The sequence below is a fragment of the Drosophila suzukii genome, chromosome 3, assembly GCF_043229965.1.
Source record: "Drosophila suzukii chromosome 3, CBGP_Dsuzu_IsoJpt1.0, whole genome shotgun sequence".
In the NCBI taxonomy this organism is placed as follows: Eukaryota; Metazoa; Arthropoda; class Insecta; order Diptera; family Drosophilidae; genus Drosophila; species Drosophila suzukii.
Genome location: NC_092082.1, coordinates 88,158,737 through 88,186,651, shown reverse-complemented (window position 1 = coordinate 88,186,651; position 27,915 = coordinate 88,158,737). Strand labels below are relative to the sequence as shown.

At 41.3% G+C, this 27,915-nt stretch overlaps 7 protein-coding genes across 7 annotated transcripts in view; 5 read left to right on the top strand and 2 right to left on the bottom strand.

Moving 5' to 3' along the window:
- The window catches only part of stumps (DBB domain-containing protein stumps), a 33,997-nt gene extending 25,698 nt beyond the window's left edge, over positions 1-8,299 (bottom strand). The window contains exons 1-2 of the mRNA XM_036818529.3: positions 8,025-8,299; positions 1,067-1,259 (exon numbers count right to left, since the gene is read on the bottom strand). Coding sequence (XP_036674424.3) covers positions 1,067-1,076 — 10 coding nt within the window. The 5' untranslated portion in view covers positions 1,077-1,259; positions 8,025-8,299. The remainder of the gene's footprint in view (positions 1-1,066; positions 1,260-8,024) is intronic.
- The window catches only part of His4r (Histone H4 replacement), a 267,260-nt gene that overhangs the window by 55,990 nt on the left and 183,355 nt on the right, over positions 1-27,915 (bottom strand). The window lies entirely within an intron of this gene.
- On the top strand, positions 8,938-9,315 carry LOC108019546 (uncharacterized). Its single transcript, XM_036818419.3, has one exon. It carries the CDS (start codon positions 8,960-8,962, stop codon positions 9,239-9,241), a length of 282 nt encoding a protein of 93 aa, XP_036674314.3. The 5' UTR covers positions 8,938-8,959; the 3' UTR covers positions 9,242-9,315.
- LOC108006794 (uncharacterized) lies at positions 10,909-16,590 on the top strand. Its single transcript, XM_036818304.3, has 6 exons — positions 10,909-11,063; positions 12,186-12,523; positions 12,596-13,364; positions 13,481-13,905; positions 13,963-14,677; positions 14,733-16,590. Exons 2-6 carry the CDS (start codon positions 12,198-12,200, stop codon positions 16,323-16,325), a joined length of 3,828 nt encoding a protein of 1,275 aa, XP_036674199.3. The 5' UTR covers positions 10,909-11,063; positions 12,186-12,197; the 3' UTR covers positions 16,326-16,590.
- LOC108020171 (cystatin-like protein) lies at positions 24,113-24,918 on the top strand. Its single transcript, XM_017088274.4, has 2 exons — positions 24,113-24,343; positions 24,415-24,918. Exons 1-2 carry the CDS (start codon positions 24,162-24,164, stop codon positions 24,608-24,610), a joined length of 378 nt encoding a protein of 125 aa, XP_016943763.4. The 5' UTR covers positions 24,113-24,161; the 3' UTR covers positions 24,611-24,918.
- On the top strand, positions 25,003-25,582 carry LOC118877890 (cystatin-like protein). Its single transcript, XM_036818308.3, has 2 exons — positions 25,003-25,232; positions 25,294-25,582. The coding sequence occupies exons 1-2, from the start codon at positions 25,111-25,113 to the stop codon at positions 25,487-25,489; spliced, it is 318 nt and encodes a 105-aa protein (XP_036674203.3). The 5' UTR covers positions 25,003-25,110; the 3' UTR covers positions 25,490-25,582.
- Positions 26,783-27,785, top strand: LOC118877889 (cystatin-like protein). Its single transcript, XM_036818307.3, has 3 exons — positions 26,783-27,004; positions 27,072-27,184; positions 27,433-27,785. Exons 1-3 carry the CDS (start codon positions 26,948-26,950, stop codon positions 27,629-27,631), a joined length of 369 nt encoding a protein of 122 aa, XP_036674202.3. The 5' UTR covers positions 26,783-26,947; the 3' UTR covers positions 27,632-27,785.

Below are 27,915 nucleotides of genomic sequence, written 5' to 3'. Positions count from 1 at the left end.
AAAATCTGACTAATTAGATGGTGCCCGACATTTGATTTGTTATTCGGTTCCAACTCCATTATGACTGCTCGGCACACAAATTGACGGATGACCTATGCCACCCTCGCCCTCGATCTGGATATCTAATAGATACACTTAGCTAGTATTTTCCCTGGGAAAAAATATCGCACTTTGCCGATTTTAGGTGGGCCTGCAAGACTCCAAGATACTAGAAGACTAACCCCAGAACACGATCTTGGCCCCGCCCGGTTGTTTGTTTGGGTTTCGTCTCCGCTTGGGGACAACCTTAAGTGGATTGCTCTAGTTCGCTGGCCCCCGGACTAATCGTTCGTATTCGAAAGATAAATGCGTTGGCGTTCTGGGAAATTGCCAATGCGTGTTTGTGTGTGCGCCCTGAAATGCATCTCATTCAGTCCACTTTCACAGTAGCCTCGCAGTTTCGTGGGCCGATCGTGATCATTAGGAATTCCACGGGGGAGGAGTGGAAAACTCCTCCGACTAAACCGAATAGCTCGGCTTGATTTGGTGTCAAGTGAGCTCGGGGCGTGAACGAGTTTGTCATGTTTATGTCGTGTTCTGGACATGCTTCGCTATAAGAAGGGTCTCTAAGACAAAAGGTTTCGATGTACCCAAGTCTTGTTCTCTGGGGCATGGACATGTCCATTTAGTTTATCATTACTTATGGGGCTTAGAAAGAAGAGTACCTACAATACGTATTTTATTTATAAGATTTTATTATACCTTTATTTCAAAGAAACAAAGTATTTTTTTAAATATATCCCTTACTTGTACCTTTTATAGTAATTCAAAATTTAGAATTCTTGAAAATATAATAATCTGTTAGATAATGAGAATACATGATCAAAAAATGGATCTATTACTTGGTTTTTCTAATATTTTCTCAATCATTTACAGATTGTTCCTAAAAATAACTTCCAATTTCTGAAATCTCAAGATCCCTGTTAATAAGAAAAACCCATTCTTATGCATATTCCGATATTATAATTCCCAGCTCATAAATTCCCATTGACACTTCATATGAGCTTCCAATTATCCCCGTACTCACCCACAGACATTATGTTTCCTTCCTTATAATAATCGCTGGAAAAGTCTTCAGTGGGTTATAGCAGTGGCTTTCTGTTTGTTTCCCACTCGATTTGGGTAGTCCCTCCACCTGTTGGGCTTTGCACTTGTTATGGCCAGTTAAGGTGCTTCCGGCGGATACGTCAAAGTTTTGGACACATTCATAGGATGGAGACCTGCGGACCATAGAAAATAGTTAGGGAGGCACAACAATTAATATTAAACAAATTTATTTAATTAAATATGCGCATGGCAAAGCACGAAAAGCAGCAGAAACCATAAATATGGGTGGGAAGGGAGGAATTTAAACTAAAGTACGAAGAGTGGGCTTATGCCTAACGGTTTGAGAAGGGAAACTCAATAGAAAATTCCCAACGGAAGCAGCAACTTTTCCGATTTCCCCTTCAAAAATCATGCCCGGATATGCACCTCCCCCAAATCCATATTATTAATTATTTTTAGAGATGCACTCTCAGAGTTTTGGGCTTTGTTTTTCGAGCATTGGAGTACTGCCAGTTTACAACTTCCTTTTTAGCCCAGTTTAAAGTGTGACAGGCAGCGGTGACCACAAACCGCAATTAGTCCATTAAATTATTAAGTACAAGGGCCATAAAATTTCCACAGAATGAACACACATTTTTGCCCAGGGGCAATTTGTACTTGGCTCCCTAGTTGGGAGTCTCGTTCGGGGCCCGTTCCGAAATGCCACAGATATTTTTATTGGCATATTTCTTATTTATAAGTCAATTCACATTCGTGCTGCATATTGATTTCAATTCTGATTTGGTGCGAGAAACTCCTCCCCGCCCCCAGAAAGTCCCCATCCCCTTTAATGAACTTCGCAATCGTTGGCATCAATACATCAACGCTCCACCATTTTACTCGTCTCGAATCGAATTGAATTTGTGTCGAAACCTTGATAAAAAGTTTTCGTTTTGCGGCCAGACAAATGTATTAAAGAATTTGTTGTGTGTTGATTTCTTTCGAAAAATACTTTGATTTATCTTTAGTCTATATATTCGGAAATATGAATTTCTTTGGGATGTGTTCTACGTAGTCAGCTCTATTTAAATATTTTCTTCTTATAATATCTATTGTTGTTTAAAGTGATGATATACGTGATGTATTTTTAGCTATTCCATATTGCTAATGGCTGTATGACTAAACGTTATTTTTTAAAACATTCTGTGATATCTAATAAATTAATATAGTTTTTTTTTTTAACTCAAAATATATACTTATTATTTTATCAAATACCAGAAAACTTTTACCCAATAGAGTGTTCACTATATACAGAACTGAATTGTTTACAACAATGTAACCCAATTAGACTTCTTGGAAATGTTCATCGAGTCAGAAAATAGTTGAAAGTCTTCGCTTCTCTTGAAGATTTGTTTACCCACAAAAACCTATATATAGTGTATTTCATATTTGAACGATTGGATGACATTGAAAATTATAGGGAGTATATTAGATGCTTTTTACAAGCCAATAAACATGGAATTATTAAGTAAATAAGTCATTAAAAAGCTCGTAAAAGGCTACGTTTTTCTCGTTCTTTTCGCAGAACACTGAGAAAAGCAATTAAAGCATATCGTTTGGGGATCGGAATCGGAATCGGGGGATGGGTTTGGGATTGGGATTGGGCCTCTGGCTGGGGCAGCTGCTGTTCTGCCTTCGTTTAAGACGATTATTTCATTTAAGATGGTGACATTCATTTGCATATCAATGTGAGAGAGAGCTGCCCCCTGTGTGTGTGTGTTTTCGGCTTGATTGCTACGATTTTCATTACGTTTTACCGGATATTCCAATTTAGGTAAATGCGCCGTTGCCAGCGGCAGCAGCAGCAGCAACATCACCAGTACCCAGCGACATCATTTTGAGCATGAAGCGGGATTAATGTGCCCATGCTCGTGCCCGTGGCGACATCCATCAGCAGCCATCCCATCCCATCCCATCCCGAAAAAAAGAACCCAAGATCAAGTGGAGCACGGCCATCCGCGGAGACAGTTGTCCCGGGGGATTGCCCTGCCAAGATTCCCCACTGAATCCATTGCCATTGGCACCTGTCTGCGGATTCATGAGAAGTTTCCATTGTTCTTATTTACTTGTGGTTAATTAATCTCACTTGGGTGGAAGTAAACATATTCTAAGGAATCTTGGCTGGCAAAACAATGCTGCAAGTATCTTTTAATAGGAAGTCGGTTCTATAAATAGGTACTAGCAATGAATCCGTCCAGAGAAAGCTGCGTGGACCCTATTAAAAGATATGTTGTTGATTTTTTGATGGAAAGTTATATTATTATAATAAATATTATTATTATAGTATCAGTTTTAGTTGATATTTACTTATAAAGTTCATACTATATTAATGATACGAGTTTTGATAAAATGTTTATAAGAATTTATGCTATGATCTAAAAATGATGATCATAAAATTATCTTTTAAAAAATTATAGCTTTGATTTCTATAATATTCCCTAAGCTTATTTTTACTACTAACCATCAAATCAAGATTGAAAGATTTTCAATCAAAATGTAGTATTCCTTTTGCTTTGGTTGCTTAGTTCCCTAAAAGTCCAGCCTAATGTTTTGTTTTCAATAGTGTATCACATTTATTTTCTAATAATATTATTCATCACGTATGATTCGCTGTGAAACTGCACTTACACAGGGAGAAAACCGAGGCGAATACGAAGATTGATGATTGATGATTGATGTGCGACGAGCGAGCAATTTACAAGATCGTTTGCGCCGCGTCGGTCAAGAGTTTTGCAATCGAGCGCCACACGATACGGAATACAATCGAATAAATCAATTGAAGCGTTCGCAGCGCGCTTTTCGCTTTTCGAATTTGTCAAACGGCCAATAAAGAAGCACAAAAAAATTAAGTTATTCAAAAATTGAAATCGCTGGCCGCTGAGCGGGGAGCCGATGCCAATAAAATTTATAATAAATATGCCCCAGCCAAAAGAAATACGTCAGCCTCGAAGAGAAGGCACTGTATATGCGCAACAACAACGAGATCGTTTGTAAACAATTAAAATAATTTGCTGGACGACCAAAACAAAAAATTTCAATTAAAAAAGAGAAAGAGAAAGCTTTGTAAGAGTAATAATAAATAGCAAAGAGCTAGTTAAGAGAGTTGCTAAATGGAAGAGGGAATAGGAACCAAGATAGTTTATTTATAAAAAAAAAGAGTACATTCCTTAAGTGAATTCTTTGAATTGCTTACACTGGCTGTACTATATATATATTTAATAAAATTGGAGCAAATTAAAAGACAGCTGTGGAAAAATGTAGCACAGCAAACAGCTGACAAGAAATGAGAGAAAAATAGACAAAAGAGAACGAAAAGGCAGTTTAAGACAACACGTATACGCAATGTTGTACCGCGAAAAACATTTTCCCCATTTCACCCACATAGATAGTGAATTTTTAAGAAGAAAACATGTTTGGTTTTGAACTACTCATCTTGCTAAAATTAAAAATCATACATACAAGCGGATTATTCTTAAACGACTGAGGTTTGTCATCATTAAATATTTTAAAGTGATTTCTAAAAATTTTGTTATTGGAATTCAGTTCATCAAAAGGGGAATATCAAAATTAGACATATTCAACAGCTCTTAAAATATATAAGTAATATTAATGAATTCTCCAATAATTTTTTTATGATTTTAGTATGAGACTTGTTCTTCATTTAATTTATTACCTAGAAATGCTCATTATATGTTTTCCCTGTCTTAAAATTCTGAAACGTGCTGTATATTTGCAAAATTCCCAGGAATCGAGTGTATGGTCTGACATTTTGATGGATTTCACTCTGACATTTCTCATGTTCGCCATGTTAAATGCGCTTTTTGCCGCCCCTCTTCATTTTTAGCATTTGTGTCGCCGGTGTTTTTAGTTTTATTCGGCTTTTCGCTTATCGCGATCAGTCGACCGTACGAATTTGTGCCAAAAAATATGCGATTATATGTGGGTGCACCACCAACTGAAACCTGGGGCACCACCAGTGGTAAACCACCGAAACCGAAACCGTCGAAACCACCGACTCGATGGCGCTGGCACGCACGTTTTACGAGCCTCGCTTTTTGGCCACTTACAGCGCATAAATACAAAGTTGTTGACAAGCGCATAAAGACCTCGATGAGATCGTTAAATGGCTGAATTTTCATAGACCCCAGAGCGACAATGAATATGGCCAACAATTAAAATTTAGATCAATTGTTTTCATTTGTCAGAAGTCTGTCGTCGGCACATCGCTTGCAACCTGTTGCATTTGCATTTGCATTTGAAAAGACCCCAATTATTTTACCTCCCCCCTGGCCGATTTTTATCTATATCCCCATTCGAAACATCTGGGCATGGTTTTTCATGGGTTCTTCAGGTGCTTTCGATGGCATTTGCTGGCGAGGAATTCAAACAGATGGCATGAACGAGAAATGCAAATGAACAGGCCAATGATAAGCGGGCTAAGAATTTGGCACAGAGAAAGTCAGGTGTTCAGTTGGGTAAATAGTTGGAATTAATGGCGGATAAATGCATTGGCTTATTGACATTATTGGGATGGGTAATACACTTCCTTGTTTTATCTATTAATTAAATTTTAAAGCCAGTGAATAAAATTCTATTGAATTCGTTGAGTTCCTTTTCACCTTGTACAAACTTAAATATTTTTTTAAATTGATCTAAAAGTTCCAGTTTTCAAATTATCTTGTATAGTCGAAATTCATTTTATTACAATAAACTCCTGAAGAAAAATATGTTCTGCACTTTCAAACATCAGTTATTTGCTTTATTTTCAAGTCACATAAATCGTAAAAATCTCAATTGATTTTGCATAAATTCCTCCCAAAAATAGCCCAAATTTATTCACGTTTTTTACAGTATTCACACCGATATGACGGATTGCTCTCCATAAAAAGCCCACTTTATTCCCGAACGAGTCGTGTGCCAAGCCAACACCGCGATACAATAACTTATGCGATTGGTACCAAAACACAAAATGACCAAGAAATAAAAGCAGTGAAATGCAATAAAATAAATCTATGCATCAACAATTACTGGCCAGCACACAAAAACAACATTTTCCAGTGAGTGTGTGTGTATACATTTGTGGGGCAGTGTGTGGAATATTAATTAAAGTTGCCAGCTTTGATTTCTTCCCAACGACTGGGATTCAGGCGGACAAGTGTTTTGCGTTGTAAAAACAAGCGAAAGCAAAACACCAGCAGCCTCGGGAAGAATAAGCAGACACTAAGAGAAAATATAGGGAACAACCTATTTACAAAATTAAGGCAATAGAAGATCAACTATAGACTAAAGTTACATGTATAAAATATTTTTTTTAAATCTATTTTGAAACAATAAAATGTATAATGTTATTAAAAAGTGATTAAGATAAAATAAATTGAGATTCTAAGAATAATTCTCCGTATATTTAAACAAATTTTTAATTTATAAAAATGTAGATGTTTTTCTAAGCTTGTCCTAAAAACATTCTTGACTATTTTTTCATTTCAACTGTATTTCATAGAAATAAAGATTTTGTTTCCGAAATTATGTAAAATTCTAAGTATCAAAAGGCTGATCGCAAAACTCCATATCAAAAACAAGGAAGAACGCTATAGTCGAGTACCTCGACTATCAGATACCCGTTACTCAGCTATATGGAGATATGCAAGCAGCAAAGCGAGATTAAAATGCGCCACCTACCGGCGGTATACAGATTTAAGCGTTATGGGCGTTAGAGTGGGCGTGGCAAATTTTTTTTTGGATCAATCGATAGGTATCGACGAGACCAATACATTTCAGTTAAAATTTTTTATCTAGCATGAAAATTGTGGGCGTCACAGGTTTTCGCGGTTTGTGGGCGTTAAAGTGGGCGTGGCAAACTTTTTTTTGGGTCAATCGATAGGTATTGATGAGAACAATACATTTCAGTTAAAATTTTTATTCTAGCATCAAAACTGTAGGAGCCACAGTTTTGGGCGGTTTGTGGGCGTTAGAGTGGGCGTGGCACTGTGCTGAAACAAACTTGCGCTGCGCAGGAATCTCAGGAATCTGCGTGCCTAATCCCAGTATTGTAACTCTCATAGTTTCCGAGATCTCAGCGTTCATACGGACAGACGGACAGACGGACAGACGGACAGACGGACATGGCTAGATCGACTCGGCTAGTGATCCTGATCAAGAATATATATACTTTGTGGGGTCGGAAACGCTTCCTTCTGCCTGTTACATACTTTCCGACGAATCTAGTATACCCTTTTACTCTACGAGTAACGGGTATAATGAAGCTAATTTTCAAAAATGGTACATGGGTACATAATGGCTTGAAGTTTAAATTTTGTACCTTGATATGATTGATATTTACCCAAAACATTTTTACATTTTTTTTTTTTAATTTTAATGTGATTTGCAGTGCATCTCGCACAAGCGATGAAATTCAAATCCGAATTAAACGCATTCCAGAGAAGAGCAGGCATGCAAAACGCGTAGCCCCAAGATCAGCATCGCGATTAAAAGGGGCAGGAATGGAGGGATCTCGCAGATTGCATAAATGGCAACCATTTGCAACAGCATTTAGCAGGCAGCATTGTGAAGCCCTCCTTTGCATTTAAGACACGCATCTTGCATATTTCGCCTTGATGTTGATCGACAGTTTGACATTTTATGTCGTCGCCGCCTGTCAAAAGAACGGCTGTTACTTTTTTCTTGTGCACTTTGTGGATTTTTGCAATCCCATTTTTTTGTGTCATTATCCTAATTGTTAAATAAAAAACCCGGGGATTGTAAATATTATAGGTGATGTTAAAAAAATTTAAGATATTAATTATTTTTACATTTATAGTTTTAAATATATTTATCAAAAAATCAAAATCATGATTATTTTCAATCCCTTTAAAAAAGATTCCTATCCATACAAAACTCACCCAATCTGACCGCTAGGTGGCGCACCAATCTTGTTGATCCAATCTCGATTGTTTCCCTTTTCCAGAGCATAACACACAAACAGAAACACGAAAGCACACAAATGGTAAACAAATGCGGAATTCCAGTCACGAGCACTTTCCTCGACTTTTTCAGTTTTCAGTTTCAGTTTTTCCGCTGCACTCGCACCGTCCGAAATGCGGCGTATAAATATATATCCATGTGTATATGTGTATTTTCGGGGAGGCTATGGCCAACCGATCCGATCCACGAACGAAAATTAAATAGCTGCCTGCTTGCTGTTTGCTTTTCTGCCTTTTCTGCCCAGCGGACCAAAGAGAAGCCGAGCGGATCGCTTTGGATCGCAGAGCAATAAAAATAAAAGCAGAGCAATCGAAAAAGCAACAAAAACAGCACTTGGGGAGGGGGTGGAAAAAGTTTGGCGCGCTTTGGCGCTCGTTTGCATATGTGTGTGTACATTAGTGCTCTTTAAGTTGAAGGGAAAGAGAAAGAGACGAATAAAAGAGAACACTGACCACTCTCTTAAGGGAAAATAGTTAGGATCGGAAATTATGTTATAAAGAGGTTATAAATAAGGTTTCATTTTAATAGCTTTGAAATATTCGTAAAATATTTATATCATTTATCATAAAAGTTATATGGGTATATATTTTTTTATGATTTAGAGCTTCTTACTAAAAACTATGCCTAAGAACCAACATAGCGTATGAGTAATTACATATACCCGAAAATTAAAGACTAAAATGGTATATTGTACCATTCACCTCAGTAAGAGCTTACGCTATTTTAAATGTTAGTTCTGTCCGCAAAAAACACTTGAGCAAACCTTGATCTTGGAATTGACTTGGCCGTAACCACATTTCTTTGACTTATAAGACTATGATTTAGTCACATTTTTTCAGTCGTCTTGAAGAGAATGTGCAAAATGGTGTCTTTGAGGTATATCTTGCTATTTTTGAGTCTGTACTATTTCCTGGATGATGTTGCGGCTGTGACCTGTGATGTATCCCCCACGGATGCCTCATGTATCGACTGTCGGGTATACCCCACCCATATAGAGTGTTTACACAAACTTTGGGCACCAGTAACAACTGCAGCCCCGCTGACGACGTCAACCACCAGAAGATCCCGAATCGGCAGAATACGCAACTTCTTCAGTAACTTCATTACGCGTGTCAGAAGTAAAAGTTGGTTCTAAGCACTAAGCTAACAAATGTCAAGATTATAACGAAATCTAAAATAAACATTCGATTCTGATGAATTTTAATATCATTTTTAGGTATTATTATTTGAAAGAGGATTTCTTATTTTACTAAGCAACAAAGATAGCTTGGAACCTTTTCTGTTAATCGAAAACAGCAGATCTTACTTTGTTCTTTTGGTTTGGAATACTAAGGATTGTATTTTACTTGGGTATATAGTATCGGTTCTCCAGATTATAATGAACTTTTGGATGGTAAGGTTTTGTTTTGACAATGCTAATCTTATGAAAGCATTAATACCCATTTCACTAGCTTTATATGGTTCATTAAAAATAATGCCGATAAGTATGCAATGGGTTTTCAATGTATTATTAACTAATAGCCATAGTAAACCCGGTTATATTTTGGATTAGTAAACAAATTTGAACGTGTTTTCTTTTCGTTTATTTTATTGCATTATGTATTTAACCAGATTTGTTAACCTTAATTCTCCTCACAACTTTGTACCGCATGTTTGTCATTGTAACCTTCTTTTTGTTAACCGATTTTTTCGTTGTGGCAGCTTTTGCTATTGAAGCTGTTACTGTGGTTGTTGCAGTTGGAGCCACCGTGGTTGTGGTTGTTGTAGTGGTTGTGGTCGTAGTTGTTGTTGTGGTGCATTCAGCGTTGGTGGTGTCGGTGGTGCAGTCGATGCAATTGGCATCTGTGGGATCATCCGCGCAGGTGACAGCCAAAGCACCACTTAAAAAGCAGAAAATCGCTGCGATCAAGATAAGAAATTTGGATGCCAGCATAGTGATATATTTAATAGGTCTTCCAGTTATCAAAATTTGCAATGTTAGCCTTCACCTATCGCAAGGCTTATTTATATGAATTTTTAGGCGCAACGGAAGTTCAGTTTGTTTTATCAGTTGTTTAAATTTTTAGCAAGCGCAAAAATTGGCAAAATTCTCCGATCAAATTGTTGACTAACTTTTTGTAGATTGTTTAATAACGAAGAATCATAATTGTTAATCTGAAACCAACAGATGTTGGAGTACAAAAAATGTGGAGTCCAATAAGCAAAAGAAAAAAGCCAGTTCCAAATTATTCAAACTTATTACGCACAACCTTTTTTTGATATTTTTTTTATGAAGTCAACAAACAAAACGCCATTTTTTTAAATAAAAAAACAATTACTTTTGGTAAGAAATATGCAGTTGATAATAACTTTTTGCCAATGGAAAATGAACGAAAACAAAATATAACAAATCAATGGTTTAAACAATATAAAACTAAAAAATATTTACTTATATTTATATATTTATTTACTGTGGTTTAAAACAAGGATAAAATTCTAAAAATAATCATGTGTTAATAAATAAATATACCTTATAAATAAAGCTTATGTTTAATTGACACGTTGGAACTTAAGTATTGACACTTAATTTCAAGTAACGTCAAATAAAATAGAGAGTTAATCCAAATAACTTATACTACACATAGGTATATTGTAGAATTGTAAGGTTTCTTAATAAATAGGAGTCATAAATTTTCAATTAAAAATGCTTTTATTTAAAAGACTGTTGGCGCCAATTTTACAACACTGATTGCCGTTAACAGGGAACTATTTCAGGCGATGTGGCAGCGCCGTCATGCGCCAAGTGGCAACCCTGGTCGGGCCAGTGCGAATAGCGCGCGAAGAAGAACAAGAAGAGGCCGACGAAATGGCAATTCCTCTTTCTCCGGTCGTTCATGGGCATTTTGCGAGAAAACTTATCGCTGCATTTAAAAACCAATTAAACGAAGAATGCGAACGGCATAAGGATTGGATTTAAGGTAAAATAACGCACCACCAACGCTCGGTGGTCCCCAGACCTATTTAACCTCAAAATGACACCGAGAACCTCGGCGAAATTTAAAATAAAATAATCCAAAGTGTCGTCTGTGCAAGAATTTCGGGCGTGTGATGTGTGATGTAATCGTCTGGCCGCAAACGCGTTGGCCGTCTGTCGCAAGTTTTGATAAAATTCAATTAGCCAGCAGCTTGTTTACGTTTACGCCGAGCTTGTCGTCTGGAATATAAATAAAACGCCGACTTAACCTCATTTATGGTCCAAATTGGTGTTTATAAGTTGGAATATTTCGCATTGAAAAAAGCTTGGACATGAACAAAGCCCGCAGAATGGGCGAGTGCCGGGAGTGCGAGCGAGACGACTAGTGTGTGCAGCGGTTGGAAGTCAGTGATGTGCATTTTGCAAGACAAAAAAAAAGCTAAATTAGAAAAGTTAAGCAAATAATTTATCTTTCAAGAGAAAATAATGACGATATGCATATTCAAAAACAACAAGTGGTATAAATAATATATTTACATTGACTTATTGATAAGCTTGCATATTTTGGGTTGTATTATTGCGAATCAAAAAAAATGAAATTCCGTTATATATATTTTTTTTTAAAGTTACATATCCTATAATTACCAAGAATTAAAGGTAAAGTAGAAAAAATAGTAGTAAATAAATATGTTAACAAGTTTTTTATAAAGGTCTGTTCTATAAGATTGATAGAATTTAAAGTTTAAAAGATAATAGCTAAATGTAGCCGAGAACATTTTGATTATCACTGTTGGAATCCGCAAAAAGGCTGCCACTTCGTAAAAAATATAAACAATATCTTAAATTAGCAAGTATGAGCCACAGTTATTTTTTGAACAGCAGCTAAGTTTGTGTTTTTAGTTTGTATTTGTATCTTACCCGCCTAGTTGGTTTTTTTTGTTTAAAAGCAACGCTTTATTGCACTCCGACCTAACATCTGGCAACGCCGTAGTCGCTCTCTGCCTCTCCCACCGTCTTCGGTCATTCGGAGCACATGTGCCACCAATTGTTGCGCACTCCGGTTATTTTTGTGCAACCTATTTGTTTATGCCTGCCGCGGACTGAGAGAACTGCATTTTTTTTGCAGGGCTAGCGAGTGATGAACAACCAGCGATATGGCGGAATCCAGTGGATACAGCACCACGTCTCCGCGGGCGACTCCTCCGAGGTGGACATCCTGGAGTCGGACGGTGGAGCGGGGGCAACGGGCGAGGATCTGGACCATATGGCAGCCGAGAATCTGATCTTTATGGCGCGCGACGGCCAGCTGAGCGAGATAATGGCGGCCAACGAGGCGGGCGGAACGGTCCTGGTCACCGCCGATGGCACCACGGTGGCCTACGCGGAATCCTTCGACGACGATGCCCAAGTGGTCACCGAGGAGGTCATCACGGACGACTGGGTGCAGCACCAGGGCGCCGAGCGGTGAGTAGAGCCTCGTTTCTCCTTCCCTGGCGTTTTCCTGACCCATTTGTTTACCCTCTTCCCTCCTTGCAGTGTGGAAATCGCCGCCGAGCAGATAGCTGGGATCAGTAGCTCACAGGAACTGCTGGACATGGAGCAGGATCAGTATACTACCCTAAGGCCCTATCCCTGCGATTTTTGCAGCCGTCGCTTTCGGAAGAAGGCCACATTGAACAACCACATGCTGGCCCACCAGAATGACCGACCACATCTCTGCAAGCTGTGTGGTGCGCGGTTCTCTCGTCGGGCCGAGCTTATCAGTCACTTTAAGGCCCACGCAGAGGCCCAAGATGCAGCCGATGCCGAGGCAGCGGCCGCCGCAGCCGATTCCTCTTCCGCCATCAAGTTTGAGCATCAGTCGCAGCGACAGCTAGACGATCACTATTACGAGCAGGACTGGCCACTCTACCAGCAGCACCAGCAGCAGCAGGAACAGGAGCAGGCGCAACAGGAGATGCAGCAGCATCATCAGATCCTGGATGAGAACGAGGTTCAGCTGGTGGCCAGCTATCCGGCCACCGTGGTCCCACCAGCAGCTCCGTCGCGGGGCAGAATCAGTCGGCTGAAGCCAAAGGAGGAGAGCAGCCAGTTCATCGTGATTTCCGACAAGCCAGCGGTCACTGAGTTGAGGCAGTACATGGAGGCTGATGCGTCTCAGCCTGTGGTCACCACGTCGCAGCCCATTGCCGTCGACCCGCCTCCTCAACCAATCTTTCCGGTGCTGGACGACAGCAAACCCTTTGTTTGCCAGCAGTGCGGATTGGCCTTTGCGCGGGAAAAGGCACTCGTCTCACACACGAAGGTAATAGAGGATAGCCGTTAATGTCTTTAAAAGAAATGTGACAGCTTTACCTGAAACTTGCTTAACCAGTTTATTGCCAAAATCATCCACTAATTATTTCCTTTGTTCTTCATTAGAACCACCGCGTGGACTCGCCCTTCGAGTGCAACCAGTGCCAGGAGATGTTCTGGGACAACAACAGCCTACAGGAACACCAGAAGACGCATCAGTTCGAGGAGAGTAACTCAGAGTACGATCCTGCCTCTGCAGAGGATAGCGCCAGCGAATCGGAAAACGAGGAGCAGTTGTATGGCGAGTTCTATTGCTACGAATGCGGGATTTCTTTCCACCGCCAGGATCTGCTTCGACGCCATGCCAAGATGCACTACAAGCAAACGGATCAGGCAGCCGGCGAGAGCAATTCCGATGTCACTGCTGGCGGTGATGTGGAGATTGCCAAAGATTCTACGGGTCACTCTTGTACCACATGCGGAAAGTCCTTCCCCAGCGCTTTGGAGATGCTCGCCCATGCCGAGATCCACGCTCGGTTCCCGCCTTTCAAGTAAGTGTAGACCTAATCGTAGTATACACATTATTTTAATCTTGTTCCCCTTATCAGGTGCGTCCTATGCGGAGTCAGCTTTTACGAGGAGCAGGCAATCAAGCGGCACCTGCACACCCGCCACCCCACTGAACTGAAGGCCAACTCCTGTGTGCTGTGCGGCAAGGAGTGCCGCGATCGCAAGGCTCTGATAAAGCACGCCTGGGACCATTCGCGCGAGAAGTGCCATTCGTGCTCCAAATGCGGCAAGAACTTCCACAACAAGGCGCGCCTGAAGCGGCACATGGCCTCGCATCGCGACAAGTCGGTGGTGTGCGAGGTGTGCCAGGAGGAATTCCCTGACGGACGAACGCTCTCCAACCACCGGCACTCGCACAGCACCACATCACCGGGCAAGCTGTTTCCGTGCCACGAGTGTGGCAAGACCTTTGGGTCACGTAGCTCCCAGCAGATCCACGTCCGCATTCACACTGGAGAGCGCCCATATGGTTGTCGCTACTGCTGGAAGGCCTTCGCTGATGGTGGCACGCTGCGCAAGCACGAGCGGATCCACACGGGCGAGAAACCCTACGCCTGTTCAGTCTGTCCGCGTGCCTTTAATCAACGGGTGGTGCTGCGGGAACACATCCGCTCCCATCATTCTGGTCTGGATGTGGCGCGAAATTCGTACCACTGCACGGTCTGCTCCGAGGACCTGGCCTCGTCCAATGACCTCATCCAACACCTTATCCAACACAGTGACTCGAACACCGCCAAACAGCGGCAACCCATTGTAAGTAAAATGTCGACTTAAAATGGTTTTCCAATTAAAATATATTGTTTATTAGACGGGGCCGCGCAAGTACAAGCGTCGCCGTAAACTGCAGCCGTTCGAGATTGCTCACATGCGTGCAGAGCACAACGAGGCAAACGGCGAAGAGGAGGAGGCCGCTGGAGATGGTGAAGCCGAGGAGTATGCCAGTGACATCGACCTTTGCGACTTTGATGTGGAGAATGTGGACGATCTGTTTGACATGGCCGAGTCGCCCAAGAAGGAGAAGCGAAAGAGGGGAACGACAGCCCCGAAAGCTGATTCTAAACCCGTGACCAATGGCAAAGGGGTGAAAGCTGCCCAGGAAAAAAGCAAAGCCAAACCGAGATATGACTCCACCAGCAGTCAGCAATCAGATCGCATCTGGGAGGAGAAGTTTATGCAAGACAGCCAAGTGGCTCTCTTTCAAATCGATTCGCTGGTGGTGGTCAACGACACGCATTTGCAGCCCGCCACCTCCACTGGGTTACCCGTACCCAACACAAGAGCTGGGGCCAAGCAGCAGGCAAAACTGCAGGCAAAGTCTGCAGAAGGAGCTGGATCTTTCAACAACTCCGCTGCCACATCTGTTTCCACATCGTCTGCCTCTACTTCTAGCAGTCGCAGCAGGAAGAAGGCAGCAACCAACAAGACTGCCAACAAAGCACCACCTGTCAGTAATTCGCGACCCCGAATGATTCACACAGAGAAGGCCAAGGTGACGAGGGGCGCTAGCGGAGACTCCTCTGGCAGTGCGGCTAAGAAGTCGCGCTCTAAGACCTACATTAGTCGCACGGAGACCAGTAATCTGAGCCTGGACAAGTCCCGCAGCAGTGCCTCAAACATGGTGGATGACTATGAGATAATTTCTCCAGCCACTCATCCACCGAATCAAATCAGCTCCAGCCCCTTGCATATAAAACAGGAACAGGAGCAACAGCAGCGGGTCCAGCTAATGTACGATGATAATCTGCTGATAGATGCTGCTTTACTTAGGGAGAAGACGTATGATCTGGAGCAGATTTTGCGCTCGCCACTGAAACACGAGAGGAATTCCCGTCTACGCTTTACCAGCGAATCTTCAATCACCCCACAGTTTTTGCCTGAGGAAGAGCAAAATCTGATCAAGATTGAGCCAACGTCTCCGGATTTGCGGGAGATGGTGGAGAGTCAGCAGAGGGTCACAGCTCATAGTGGGAGCACTCCGTCGTCGTCCTCCTCCTCTGCCAGAACTTCCAGACATCTGCGACAGATCACTGCCAATGGAACACGGGCAGGAAGCAAAAGATCTGCGGGAGACGTAGCCAGCAAATCGTCACCGGCTCCAGGTGCGGCGTCCAAAAAAGCTAACACTGCCACCAAGGTCAGCAGTAGCTCATCCTCCTACCTCAGTTACGGGGTGGATTCTTACAACGTAAACGTACCTGCCAGCGCCAACAATGCCGATGTGGGTGGTGGATTCTTTTCCATCTCGGAGGTCGTGTCAGCAGCCGACGCCGCGGATGCGGCTGCGAAGGCAGCGGCAGCTGGTAAATCGGAACGGAAAACCCGCAGCTTCGAGTGCGAAATGTGCTCGGCCATCTTTTATGATCGAGCCCAACTTCTGGAACATGTACACATCCACATTTAGATGGAAGCTACCCTAACCACTCGCCCGAAGACTTGTATTTTTGAAACATCTTATCCTAATATACACAAATAATCGGAGTAACTTACCTCATGGTATCGAGCATCGAAAAATATCGTTGATTTATGCGTTATTTAAAAACTGAACATAAATATATATTGTAGAGAGCATAGTTCGTAAGGCTTTTAAGTTTGTACCTCAGCTTTTGTTTTGAAGAATTGGTATGCTGGAATAAATACATCATTAAATGGTTTTTCATTGCCTTAAATTGTGTTGTCCAAGTTCCGTGATAAGATACGTGTTTATGGGGAAGACAACAAATATGCCACCCTTATATTTATAATTAATAACGCACGAATAGGTTATATTAAAATGTATAGCTTTTATTCGGAGCGGCAGACGGACTGTGAATGTGTAAAAAGCTTGGCTCCAAGATCTTCATATAGACATATGCAGGCTTACAAAGTAGTTGCTGAATAGATAAGCGACAGCTTTATGGGTATAAGAAAGAAGGCGAAAGATAAGCAGAGAGCGATGCAGGTGCCGTCGTACACCTATGCGCGCATGACTAGGCGCTGGCGATCTGCTCCGAACATACTCCCCCCGTTGGAAGAGGTAAGGTTCCAACTATCTCGGAATCGATGGGCAGAACGGCTAGCTTGGCGACGGCTCTCTTGATCAGACCCGTAGCTGTACGGACCATAGCTACTCTGATGACTCCGTCCCCGCCGGGTATGACTTCTTGGATGCACCCAAGCTGCCATCTCAAGGGTGGAACGTTGTCCTCCTTAAGCAAAACTATGCGTCCAACCTTGATGTTAGACGTTTCGACGCGCCACTTGCTCCTCTCTTGAAGTAGGGACAAATACTCGCTGCTCCACCTTTTCCAGAAATGTTGCTGCATCTGGGTAACCCGCTGCCATCTGCTAAGGCGGTCTTCGCGGAGATGAGTAATGCCAGGCTCAGGAAACTTAGTGTAGCTGGAACCCTTCAGGAAATGCGCCGGTGTTAGCACCTCAAGGCTTTCAGCATTTTCTGAAATTGGACAGAGTGGACGGGAGTTAAGGATGGCAGAAATCTCATATGCAAGAGTTCTTAATTCATCGATGGCTAAGATGGATGCACCGACGACTCTGTAGAAGTGAAATTTAGCTGACTTCACAGCGGCCTCCCATAAACCACCGAAGTGCGGGGCAAGCGGAGGGATGAACTTCCAATCGATCCCATCAGCTAAACAGACGGAAGATATCGATGCTGTGTGCTGCTCGCTCAAAAAGAGCTCTTTCAGCTCGGCAAGCTCTCTCTTTGCACCGACAAAGTTTGTAGCATTGTCGCTCCAAATGGTACGCGGACTGCCTCTAAGGCTGATGAATCTCCTCAGCGCTGCGATGAAAGAATCCGTCGTGAGATCCTGGACCACTTCCAAATGAGCAGCCTTCGTGGAAAAACAGACAAAGACGGCGATATAGCACTTGTGGGGTGCCTTATTTCTGGCCTCTGCTTTATGATAGAATGGCCCACAATAGTCCACTCCTGTGGTATGAAAAGCTGGATTAGGCTGCACTCTATTTGCTGGAAGGCTACCCATGACGTGCTCCCAAGTAACAGGCTTCATTCGGAAACATCGGACGCATTTGTTGATAACGCTGGCGACGAACTTGCGGCCTCCAATCGGCCAGTACCTTTGCCGTAATGCGGCAAGCAGCGCCTGCGATCCTCCATGCAAATATTTCTCATGATAATAAACGATGATCGCCTTGGTGACTGGATGATCCTTGGGCAACAGTATCGGATGCCTCGTGTCGTAGTCCAAGTTTGCGTTCTGAAGCCTTCCACCCACGCGAAGTAACCCATCGGAGCCGAGTATAGGTCTAAGCGAAACCAGCTTGCTTTTCTGTGGAAACGGCTTGCCCTGGCTAAGAGATCCATACTCCTTCGCCAAGTTAACCTGTTGGATGCTCCTCAGAAGAAGTACAGTTCCAGAGTTGATCTCCTCCACCGAAAGTCGACCTTTTAACGGCGCAGATTTGGCTCTGCAATTTGAAATGAATCGATAAATGTATGCAAATACGCGCTGCAACTTATCGAAAGAGTTGAGGAATTTGCAGTTTGATGAACTGTCTATGCAAACGGCCCCAATTAGAGCCACAGAACGGCGCTCTGGAAGATCCTTTACTGAGTCTAGCAGGGACGGCCAATTTGACGAGCCTTGCAGAAGGAATGGAGGCCCGTTAGCCCAAAGGGAATGTTCCAACAATTCTCTTGGGGTACATCCTCGCGATACGACGTCTGCCGGGTTCAAGTTTGTAGGAACGTGATGCCAAGACATGTCTTTCGTCATCTCCTGAATTTTCGCGATTCTGTTTGATACGAAAACGTTAAACTCCCTCGGAGGTTGCCGAATCCACGCCAACACAATGGACGAGTCCGACCAGCAATGAAAGGTGCAATCGAAATCTATGGCTTCCTTGGCGTTTACGATTAGCTCAGCCAATAAAAGCGCTGCGGAAAGTTCTAATCTTGGAATTGTTAAGGCCTTCAATGGAGCTACCCTTGACTTGGCACAGAGCAGATGGACTTTCGATTCTCCATTGGTCTCCGATCGCAAGTATAGACACGCTCCATAAGCTGACATGCTAGCATCGCAGAATCCATGCAACTCAACGGAAGCCCTTGGTTGCAGTACGAATCGTGGGAATTTTAAGTTCTGTACGACCGATAACTGTGAGGTCAACTCCCCCCATGACGAAAGAATGGGCTCTGGCAGTGCATCATCCCAATCCACGTTCGCACTCCATAGAGATTGCAGAAAAATCTTAGATTTTGTGATAATAGGAGTTATTAAACCGAGTGGATCATAGAATTTGGCAATCGTCGACAATGCAACCCGCTTAGTGGGTCGTTGATTGATTGGCAGTTGAGAAAAATGAAATAGGAGCTGATCAGAAGATGGATCCCAGACTAGTCCCAATGCCTTGGCGACATCCGATCCATCGTGAAATTTGATTAACTGCTCCTTGTCGCATTCAGACTCTCCCTTCAGGGCTGCTGACTCATTCGAACACCATTTGCGAATTGGAAAGTGGCCTCGCGACAGTAATTCCTTCACCTGACGACGAATTTCTCTCACCTCCTCAACTGAGTCCCCACCAGATATTAAATCATCCACATAGAAATCTCTACGAACAATTTTTGCTCCAATAGGAAATGATTCCTCCTCATCGTAAGAGAGTTGATGCATGGCCCTTATAGCCAAGAAGGCAGCTGGCTTGGTTCCGTAAGTCACCGTGTTCAATTTAAAAACACTCAATTCTTTCCTGGAGCTCTCTCTCCAAACGATGCACTGCAAGAAATCATCCGGGTACGAAACACGCACGCAACGGTACATCTTGCAGATATCTCCACAAAGGGCAACTTTAAAAAATCGAAAGCGAAGCAGTATATTGAAGATTTTTTGTTGAATTGTTGGTCCTGCCAGAAGTAAGTCGTTCAGAGAGCTACCAGAAGTTGTTTTAGCAGATCCATCAAAAACGACACGAAGCTTTGTACTCGTGCTTTCCTGCTTATGTACGCAATGATGGGGCAAAAAGAATTGTGTTTCTGGCGGTTCCTTAGTTACAAGAGACATGTGACCTAGGTCGATATACTCCCTCAAAAATGCTGAATACTGAGCTTTCAGGGCTGGGTTTCTATCTAATTTAGCTTCCAAACTCTTGAAACGACGACGAGCCAAGCAATAAGAATCACCTAAAGATTCGAATCCGGAAGTGGTCAAGAGACGAACAGAGTATTGGCCGTTTCCAAGTCGAATGCAATTTTCAGTAAAAAGTTGCTCACATCGCAAGTCTTCCGGCAATAAAGATGGCTTAGACGAAGTGAAGTCCTCAATTTCCCAAAATCGCTTAACAATGGCGGAAAGTGTGTCATCGGAATAATCAGCTGGGTCCTTGATGCTGGCTTGTAAAACCGACTTATGAGTTGGCATGTTCGATGATAACCCTCCAGAGACTATCCAACCAAGCTTGGTGTTCTGAAGAGTTGGCAAAGCCCTATCCAAATGAATTTGTCCCATAGAAATTATTTCGAAAAACAACCCAGCGCCGAGTAAAAGGTCAATTCGTTGTGATTGATTGAAATTAGGGTCAGCGAGTGAAATGTTTTGCGGTATCCTCCACGATGTTGCATTTATATTGAAATGGGGTTGATAATCAGTAATACTGTGAGTCACAACCGCTGTGAATGCCGCTCGATAGCTTGCATCCCGTGATTGCACAAGAATATCGACAGTCTTATCAGAGATCATGGAAGATTCTCCTATCCCAGAAATCGACGTTTGCGATCTTCTGTGATTCAAGTTTAGTTGGCTGGCTAAGCGAGAGGTTATGAAGTTTAGCTGGGAGGCCGAATCTAAAATTGCTCGGCAAGGCATAAATGCTCCAATTCTATTTCTGACGTAGATAATAGCAGTTGGAAGCAACACGTAGTCGATCGGCAAAATATTTAAGGCTTTGGGTGGAGGGCTTGGTAAATGATGATCAGGATGCGATGATGTATGCGAACATGATACTAATGCTGATGAAGAAGATGGTAATGGCGGAGAGCTCGAGGATGGATCGCATGATGGAGATGAAAATGAGGTTGATGTTGCGGATGGGTCATGGTTCATGTGTAATAATGAATGATGCTTCATGCGACAATACTTGCAGTGAGTCGACTTGCATTGCTGCAAACTATGCCCCTTGCGCAAACAGTTGAGGCAAAGGTGCAACTTCTTTGCTTCTCTATATCGAAGATTCGGACTCAAATTTAAAAATCGAGGACACTTTGGCAAATAATGATCCCGTGCATCGCAAAATAAGCATGTCAAATGATTTGAGTTAGTAGCAGATGCAATAAGTGTATTTTGGTTATATTTGTGCAAGTTTTTTCCCACCTGTTGGCCTGGTGTTTGAGTTACCAAGGCTTGATCCAAGTTTTCCATCATCCTGCACCTCTTTTCCAAAAACGACTCCATAGCATCCCAGGTAGACAGCTCAGTGATTGACAAATCCTCTTCCCATTTTTCCCGCGTCCTCTGATCCAGTTTCCGAGTGACGATGTGAATTAAAAGTCCATCCAAAATTTGTTGCGTATTGGCCAGGGTTCGAATTGCGCGCAGATGCGAATTCATGCAATCGCTCAGCTCCCGAAGACCCTTCGAAGATCCCTTCTCGACACCCTTTAAACCGAATATTGCCTGAACATGTGCCTGAAAGTGTAAAACTTTATTATCAAATCGATTAACCAGCAAATTCATAGCCTTTTTAAAATTAGCATTCGAGGGTTCGAGCGATCGTATGGTTTCCAGAGCCACGCCGCCCAAACTCGAACGCAAATATTGTAATTTTTCAATGTCGCTTAGCTCATCATCATTTCCGATGACCGTAGTGAAAGTCGCAAGAAAATCCGGCCACTCAGAGTAGGATCCATGAAAACGAACAATTTCCAAATTTGGCAACCGAGGCTTTCTAGATCGAAAAGAAAGATCCGCATTATTAGTTATGTCAATAGATGTTGAATTTGCAGCGGTTGAAGCCGGCAATTGTGACTTGCGATGAGCCGCCAAGCCTCGGCTTAGTTTCGCCTTCACATCCATGAAGACTTCAGCAAATTCAATCCGATGGTCGCTCGAGATCTCTGCAAAGTCCAGTCTTTCCAACGATGTCTGCGCAGAATCAAATGCCTGGTTTAAGGAATTGACCCATTCCATTCGCGCCAGCAAATCAGATTCGTCAAACTGATTAACCGCATCAGCTTTTAAATAGCATTTCATCGAGCTCATTTGCCGCAAAATAGATTGGGCTTTGACTCGGTAGTAGTCGACGTCACTTGTGGATTCATTTTGAGCCCGAACCGAGTTTTCCGTATCAGACATTTTTCAATTACGAGAAAGAAAAAAAAAAAATGAAATGAAAATGAAGGAAAGTAAAATGTCCGACCGCGTTAGAGGCACAAAACACCGTATACCCTTTACCGCGAAAACGTGAAGGTTAACAAGCGTCGCCGAGATGCAACGGAACCTTTAACTTTGTTGTTGTTGTTCTTGCCGATAAATTGCCTGCCTAGCAACAGCGGATTATGTAACTGGCAAACGAATGTATGTATGGCTATATGTACATGTATATATGTAATATGCGCTATTAACAAAGATTAAATGCGATTCACTTTGTTAAGAATTATTTGCACAACACAAATTTGGTGCTTTTCCACAGCGCCAAATGTACAAAAAATCAAACGGCCGGCTGTTCACTTTTATATGCACTTATGTATGTATGTGTGTTCGTATGTTTGTGCCCGAATGCACGATAACGACAGCGAAACAAAGCGTTTGTTTAAACTATATTAAACAATCGCGAGACCGAGCTGCAGACTCCGATAAAAACTGCTATCACGTCGGGGTCACCAAATGTTTATGGGGAAGACAACAAATATGCCACCCTTATATTTATAATTAATAACGCACGAATAGGTTATATTAAAATGTATAGCTTTTATTCGGAGCGGCAGACGGACTGTGAATGTGTAAAAAGCTTGGCTCCAAGATCTTCATATAGACATATGCAGGCTTACAAAGTAGTTGCTGAATAGATAAGCGACAGCTTTATGGGTATAAGAAAGAAGGCGAAAGATAAGCAGAGAGCGATGCAGGTGCCGTCGTACACCTATGCGCGCATGACTAGGCGCTGGCGATCTGCTCCGAACAATACGTTTATGTAATGTTTGATAGTTTTTGAAATATGTATCAGAAAATCGCACCCTGTTATTATTGGTGACTTTCCTACGAATTTACGTGGCCAAAAAAAGATTGTCAACACAGTGCGTGCTCAATTCTCCGAAATGTGATCAATTATGTAACAATTTTCGTAGAAATTAGATTCTTTTCAATTATACAAGAGCCGTCATAATTATCCACTTTCAAATTTAATTTACTTTTTTTAAAGTTAAACATTACCTCAATGTAATTATAATTAATTGAGCTTTGTTATTAAATCGCTGTCATAGGCGCTAAACATGACAAATGGTTAGGCAAATAAATGCAACAAATCCATTTTTTATGTAATAGCTAAAATATAGAAATGACTTATGTCATTACATATACATAGGAACTTGTTTGTCTCAATTCATATCGACCTACCTCTTTAGAATATGCTCATAGTAACAATGATAAGAGGTGATTTTCCCGCAAACCAGATGTCTTGGTTCGCTTTGAAGCCATGATTATAAATATGTATATGAGTATACTAATAGTAAATGAATAGAGCCGAGTGTTGTTTGCTTTTTGGCTTATTTGCACAGCTTTTCAAACAAAACCCCCACTACTCTCTAAACTAAAGATTACTAGGTTCTGGGAGGTACCCATTTCTCCATTTGAAAAACCAATTAATTAACGCCTATGGGTTATATGACCCTAAATAGAATAATCTAAACGGTTTTGTCTGTTTTTAATTTAGCAAAAATAATATATAGTATAATGTAAATATATGCTAATTTAAACGGGTGGACCTTTGAACCGAAACTATCAACATTTAGAGAAGAACCAATGAAAAAGCTTGACCTTTCAATACCCTAGCTTATTATATATTATTTAGTTATTTATTTATTTCTATATATTAATTTTATCTTGTATTCTTCTTTGAAAATGTAGAGCATTGATAGTTGCGATCTCCAGCCTTATATACCCCTAATGCCATCTGGCCATTGTATTTTTCCATTGTTGATCTCCCACGGAGATGGCAGGTATAAAAATGGGCCACATCGCGGGTTGTTCATCAGTTTTCTCTCATTCGTCGAGCAATCAACATGACCGGAGTAAAATCGTTGTACTTCTTGGGCCTGGTTCTCATGGGCTTGGCTGCCATCCATGCCGATGAGCAGGTTGTCGGAGGAGTCTCTCAGTTGGAGGGAGACCGCAGGAAGGACGCCCTCACTCTCCTGGACGCTACCCTGACCCAGTTGGCCACCGGAGATGGTCCCAGCTACAAGTGAGATCCTAACATATGTTTAACATCTGATTGTAGCTTAACACTGATTTTTGTGTGTCTTTCGATTTCAGGGCAATTAATGTGACCTCTGTTACCGGCCAGACTGTTTCTGGAACCCTCAACACCTACGAGGTGGAGCTGGACAACGGATCCGACAAGAAGCAGTGCACCGTGAAGATCTGGTCCCAGCCCTGGCTGAAGGAGAACGGCACCAACATCAAGATCAAGTGCGCCGGTGACGATGGCGAGTTGGACCGCACCTGGTAAAGGTTGTTTTCACTAGACAGTCGTGTTTACGGCTTATAAAGAACTTATAAAGAAATTCCTAAGAAAAGGTTTCACTTGAAAATAAACAAGGCTCATGGCTGTAAAACCCCAATTTTTTAATGACCAAATTTTGTTTACTATACTTGGGGTTTTCAGAAACGTTGAATATAATAGTTACAAATTAGGTAGCTCCATTAAAAATTTGTTTCTATTATTCAGTGTTCAATTACTAAGTAATTGCAATATACTAATGATAAATATCGTTTTTAATTTTGGAATAAAAATCAGAACTTGTGGCTTTTAATGTATTTTCTTTGTTATCGTATTGCCTCTCTTACTCATCATATTTCTCATTTCCATTGTTATCTGAAACCATATAAGCTTTTACTTTACAAAAAGCTTCAGTAGTCGGTTCTCAATCGTTGAGACCGGAACATGAAAAGAGTAATATAGCTTTACATTTCTTTGTGAATACCTCGTTAAACTTTGCTGCCATAGCCATGTCCACCGGACCAATTGTAGGAGGTATCACCCAGTTGGAGGGGGATAGGAAAAAGGAGGCTCTGGATCTCCTAAATACCACCCTCACCCAGTTGGCCGCCGGAGATGGTCCCATCTACAAGTGAGTTAGGTCTATGTTGCGACTGGAACTTACCCTAATATGTTGGGTACTCTCTTTGAAGGGTAATTAAAGTGATCTCCGTGACGGGTCAGGTTGTGGCTGGAACTCTCAACACCTACGAGGTCGAATTGGATAATGGATCCGTCAAAAAGCAGGCTACTGTTAAGATCTGGACTCAGCCCTGGTTAAAAGAAGACGGCACCAACATCAAGATCAAGATTGCCGGTGAAGATGGAGAACTCGACCGCACTTTTTAAAATAATATAGGACTGAATAACCTGTGAAATATGTATATGTTTGAGGTATCAAATATATTCCTACGAAATACATAAGTATTATATTACAGTTTACCTGAAATGGTTTTCCTACTTTGTTAGCAGTCATTAAAATGGTATGTATGTAGGAGTTTCTGCCCTACCTAGGGTGACTCCCCTATTCTTACACTCAAACTGGCCATGAAAAGGTTGGATTAGGGTTGAACAGGTCCATAAAGTAGGTTAAAAAACCATGATACCTGCGAGTTCGTTATTGGTTAACCAGTTGTATTGTCAGAACCAGTTTGTTTATTTATCTCAAATAATAAATCGGGTTCTTTTTCTCTCTCCACTACTGTGTGAATTCAACTAGTCAACGTCGATATCATTGGATGGGGCGTTGGATGTTACAAAATATAATGCCCTCTGAGCTTTAATTACTTTGTGGTTTTAAATAGAGTTTGTTCTCTTAACACGAGAGAGCAAACTTTTCTATTGTTAATATAGTTTGTTAACTTATCAGTTCCACATAGTTCTACAATGGTTTTTGATAAGGCACGACTTTTGCAACATATATGTAACCCATTCGTTATTTGAAATAGCACCATACATGTGGTTGCCCCACCCAATAAAGTAGACAAGAATAAGCTTTTTAATACTTTTATATTTTGATTTCCACTTTTATTTTTTAAATATAGTATATAACTTTAATTATCGGAGCGTTATTCACATTGTAGTAAGGTCATTTTTCGAACTGATATTTTTATTGCTCAGCTCTGGAATTGCCCATATGTAATGTGTAAAGTACTTACGATTTGTCGCAAATATCTGGACTTGTTTCCCCACACTCGTTTTTCAATTTTTTAAATAAATATAATGTATATCACAACGACGAAATGAAATAATTTTATTGATAATAATATTGTATATGTATGTTTTGGTTTTCATCCACCCTGATCAGAACTCAAAAGCTGACAAATGGATCGACTGACAATACCGTGGTAAAAAAAGAAAAATTTAAAAAACGAACTGAGCTGTTTATATAATAAAGTTGTCTTGTTGTGTATTTATTTTACTGTGAGTTCTTTGTGACTGTTGACACAAAGATCTCCTTAAATAAACGCATTACCGTGCGGTGATGATGAATCGAAGTCGAAACCACTCCTGACCTGGGCAAACAAGTAAAATAAAATCATAAAACCGCAGTCAAGCCCAAAAGCAAATTAAAATAGAAGGTAATAAACTAAAATTAAGTAAAAAGATGCTAAACGAGCCGCTTCATTGTCGCCGGGTTCAGGTTTAAATGCACACTAGCTCCTCTCTTTCCTTAGCGGCCGGTTGGTGCTAATCGCGAATAAATAAAGAAATATTCTCGCCAAATTCTCCGACAATATCGGTTTCCTATAAAAGCGGTCTCTAAGCGCGGTGTTTACTCAGTTTGAAAAAAGTGTTTCTACGAAAATGCAGGCCGTGAAAGTGATCTTTGTTCTGAGTTTGACCCTAGCCGTTGCCTTCGGTGTGAGATTTAACTGATTTTTATATTTAATGTATGAATTATTTTAATTATAATAATTGTGTGTTGCAGAGGAAGCCTCTAGGTGCTCCAAAGCCCCTAGAGGGAGATGATCTGGCAAAGGCAAAGGATCTTCTGACCAACACCCTCACCAAACTTGCAGCAGGAGATGGTCCCAAATACGAGTAAGAATATATAATTTTCAATTTTCTTTTAGATAGCGATAAAAACAACATTGGAAATGTTGGTGATGGTGATATCATATTGCAAAAAGCAGAGGTCTGTTATTAAGTTTTTGTGAGAACTGTGACATAAAACGCAAAATACATGGTATACATTATCATGGTAATGCCAAATTTTAAAAATCTTTTATACTTAACGAATATAACTACGATTTTTTGGATTTATAATTTCAAAATCTTATTAATTCCAGAGTGGTGAATGTGTCATCTGCAACTAGCCAACTGGTGGCCGGTTCTCTGTACAAATTCGAGGTGGAACTGTCCAACGGATCTGACAACAAGGAGTGTACCGTGAAGATCTGGGACAGACCATGGCTGCTGGAAAAGGGTGAAAGCACCAATATTAAGATCCAGTGCAAGGATGAAGCTGAGATTGACACCACCTGGTAGTCCGAGTTCCTTGGTTTTAGTCAAATAATTGTCATATAACTTGTTATTTCCAAAAAAGTTGGCCAATGAATCTTCCAGATATATTATATATTTCGGTGAATCCCTGAAAAATTTACATTTATATAATAAACAAACTTTGATCTGTGATAAATAATTTCTACTGATTGTGGACTAACCTGTTTTAGTGGGTATAAAACAGGAATTATTATGACTTCTACATTTCAATAGGTCAAAGGAAATAAAGTGCTTTAATGGACAATCAAGTTTTGCGTTAAAATGAGTCT

Bases quoted from the DNA above. Each gene is read 5' to 3' on its own strand.
- LOC108019546 (XM_036818419.3), top strand. From the start codon at position 8,960: ATGTGCAAAATGGTGTCTTTGAGGTATATCTTGCTATTTTTGAGTCTG.
- LOC108006794 (XM_036818304.3), top strand. From the start codon at position 12,198: ATGAACAACCAGCGATATGGCGGAATCCAGTGGATACAGCACCACGTC. The intron at 13,906-13,962 runs GTAAGTGTAGAC...TCCCCTTATCAG, and splicing joins GCTCGGTTCCCGCCTTTCAA to GTGCGTCCTATGCGGAGTCA. The intron at 14,678-14,732 runs GTAAGTAAAATG...ATTGTTTATTAG, and splicing joins CCAAACAGCGGCAACCCATT to ACGGGGCCGCGCAAGTACAA.
- LOC108020171 (XM_017088274.4), top strand. From the start codon at position 24,162: ATGACCGGAGTAAAATCGTTGTACTTCTTGGGCCTGGTTCTCATGGGC. The intron at 24,344-24,414 runs GTGAGATCCTAA...TTTCGATTTCAG, and splicing joins GGAGATGGTCCCAGCTACAA to GGCAATTAATGTGACCTCTG.
- LOC118877890 (XM_036818308.3), top strand. From the start codon at position 25,111: ATGTCCACCGGACCAATTGTAGGAGGTATCACCCAGTTGGAGGGGGAT. The intron at 25,233-25,293 runs GTGAGTTAGGTC...CTCTCTTTGAAG, and splicing joins GGAGATGGTCCCATCTACAA to GGTAATTAAAGTGATCTCCG.
- LOC118877889 (XM_036818307.3), top strand. From the start codon at position 26,948: ATGCAGGCCGTGAAAGTGATCTTTGTTCTGAGTTTGACCCTAGCCGTT. The intron at 27,005-27,071 runs GTGAGATTTAAC...TGTGTGTTGCAG, and splicing joins CCCTAGCCGTTGCCTTCGGT to AGGAAGCCTCTAGGTGCTCC. The intron at 27,185-27,432 runs GTAAGAATATAT...TATTAATTCCAG, and splicing joins GGAGATGGTCCCAAATACGA to AGTGGTGAATGTGTCATCTG.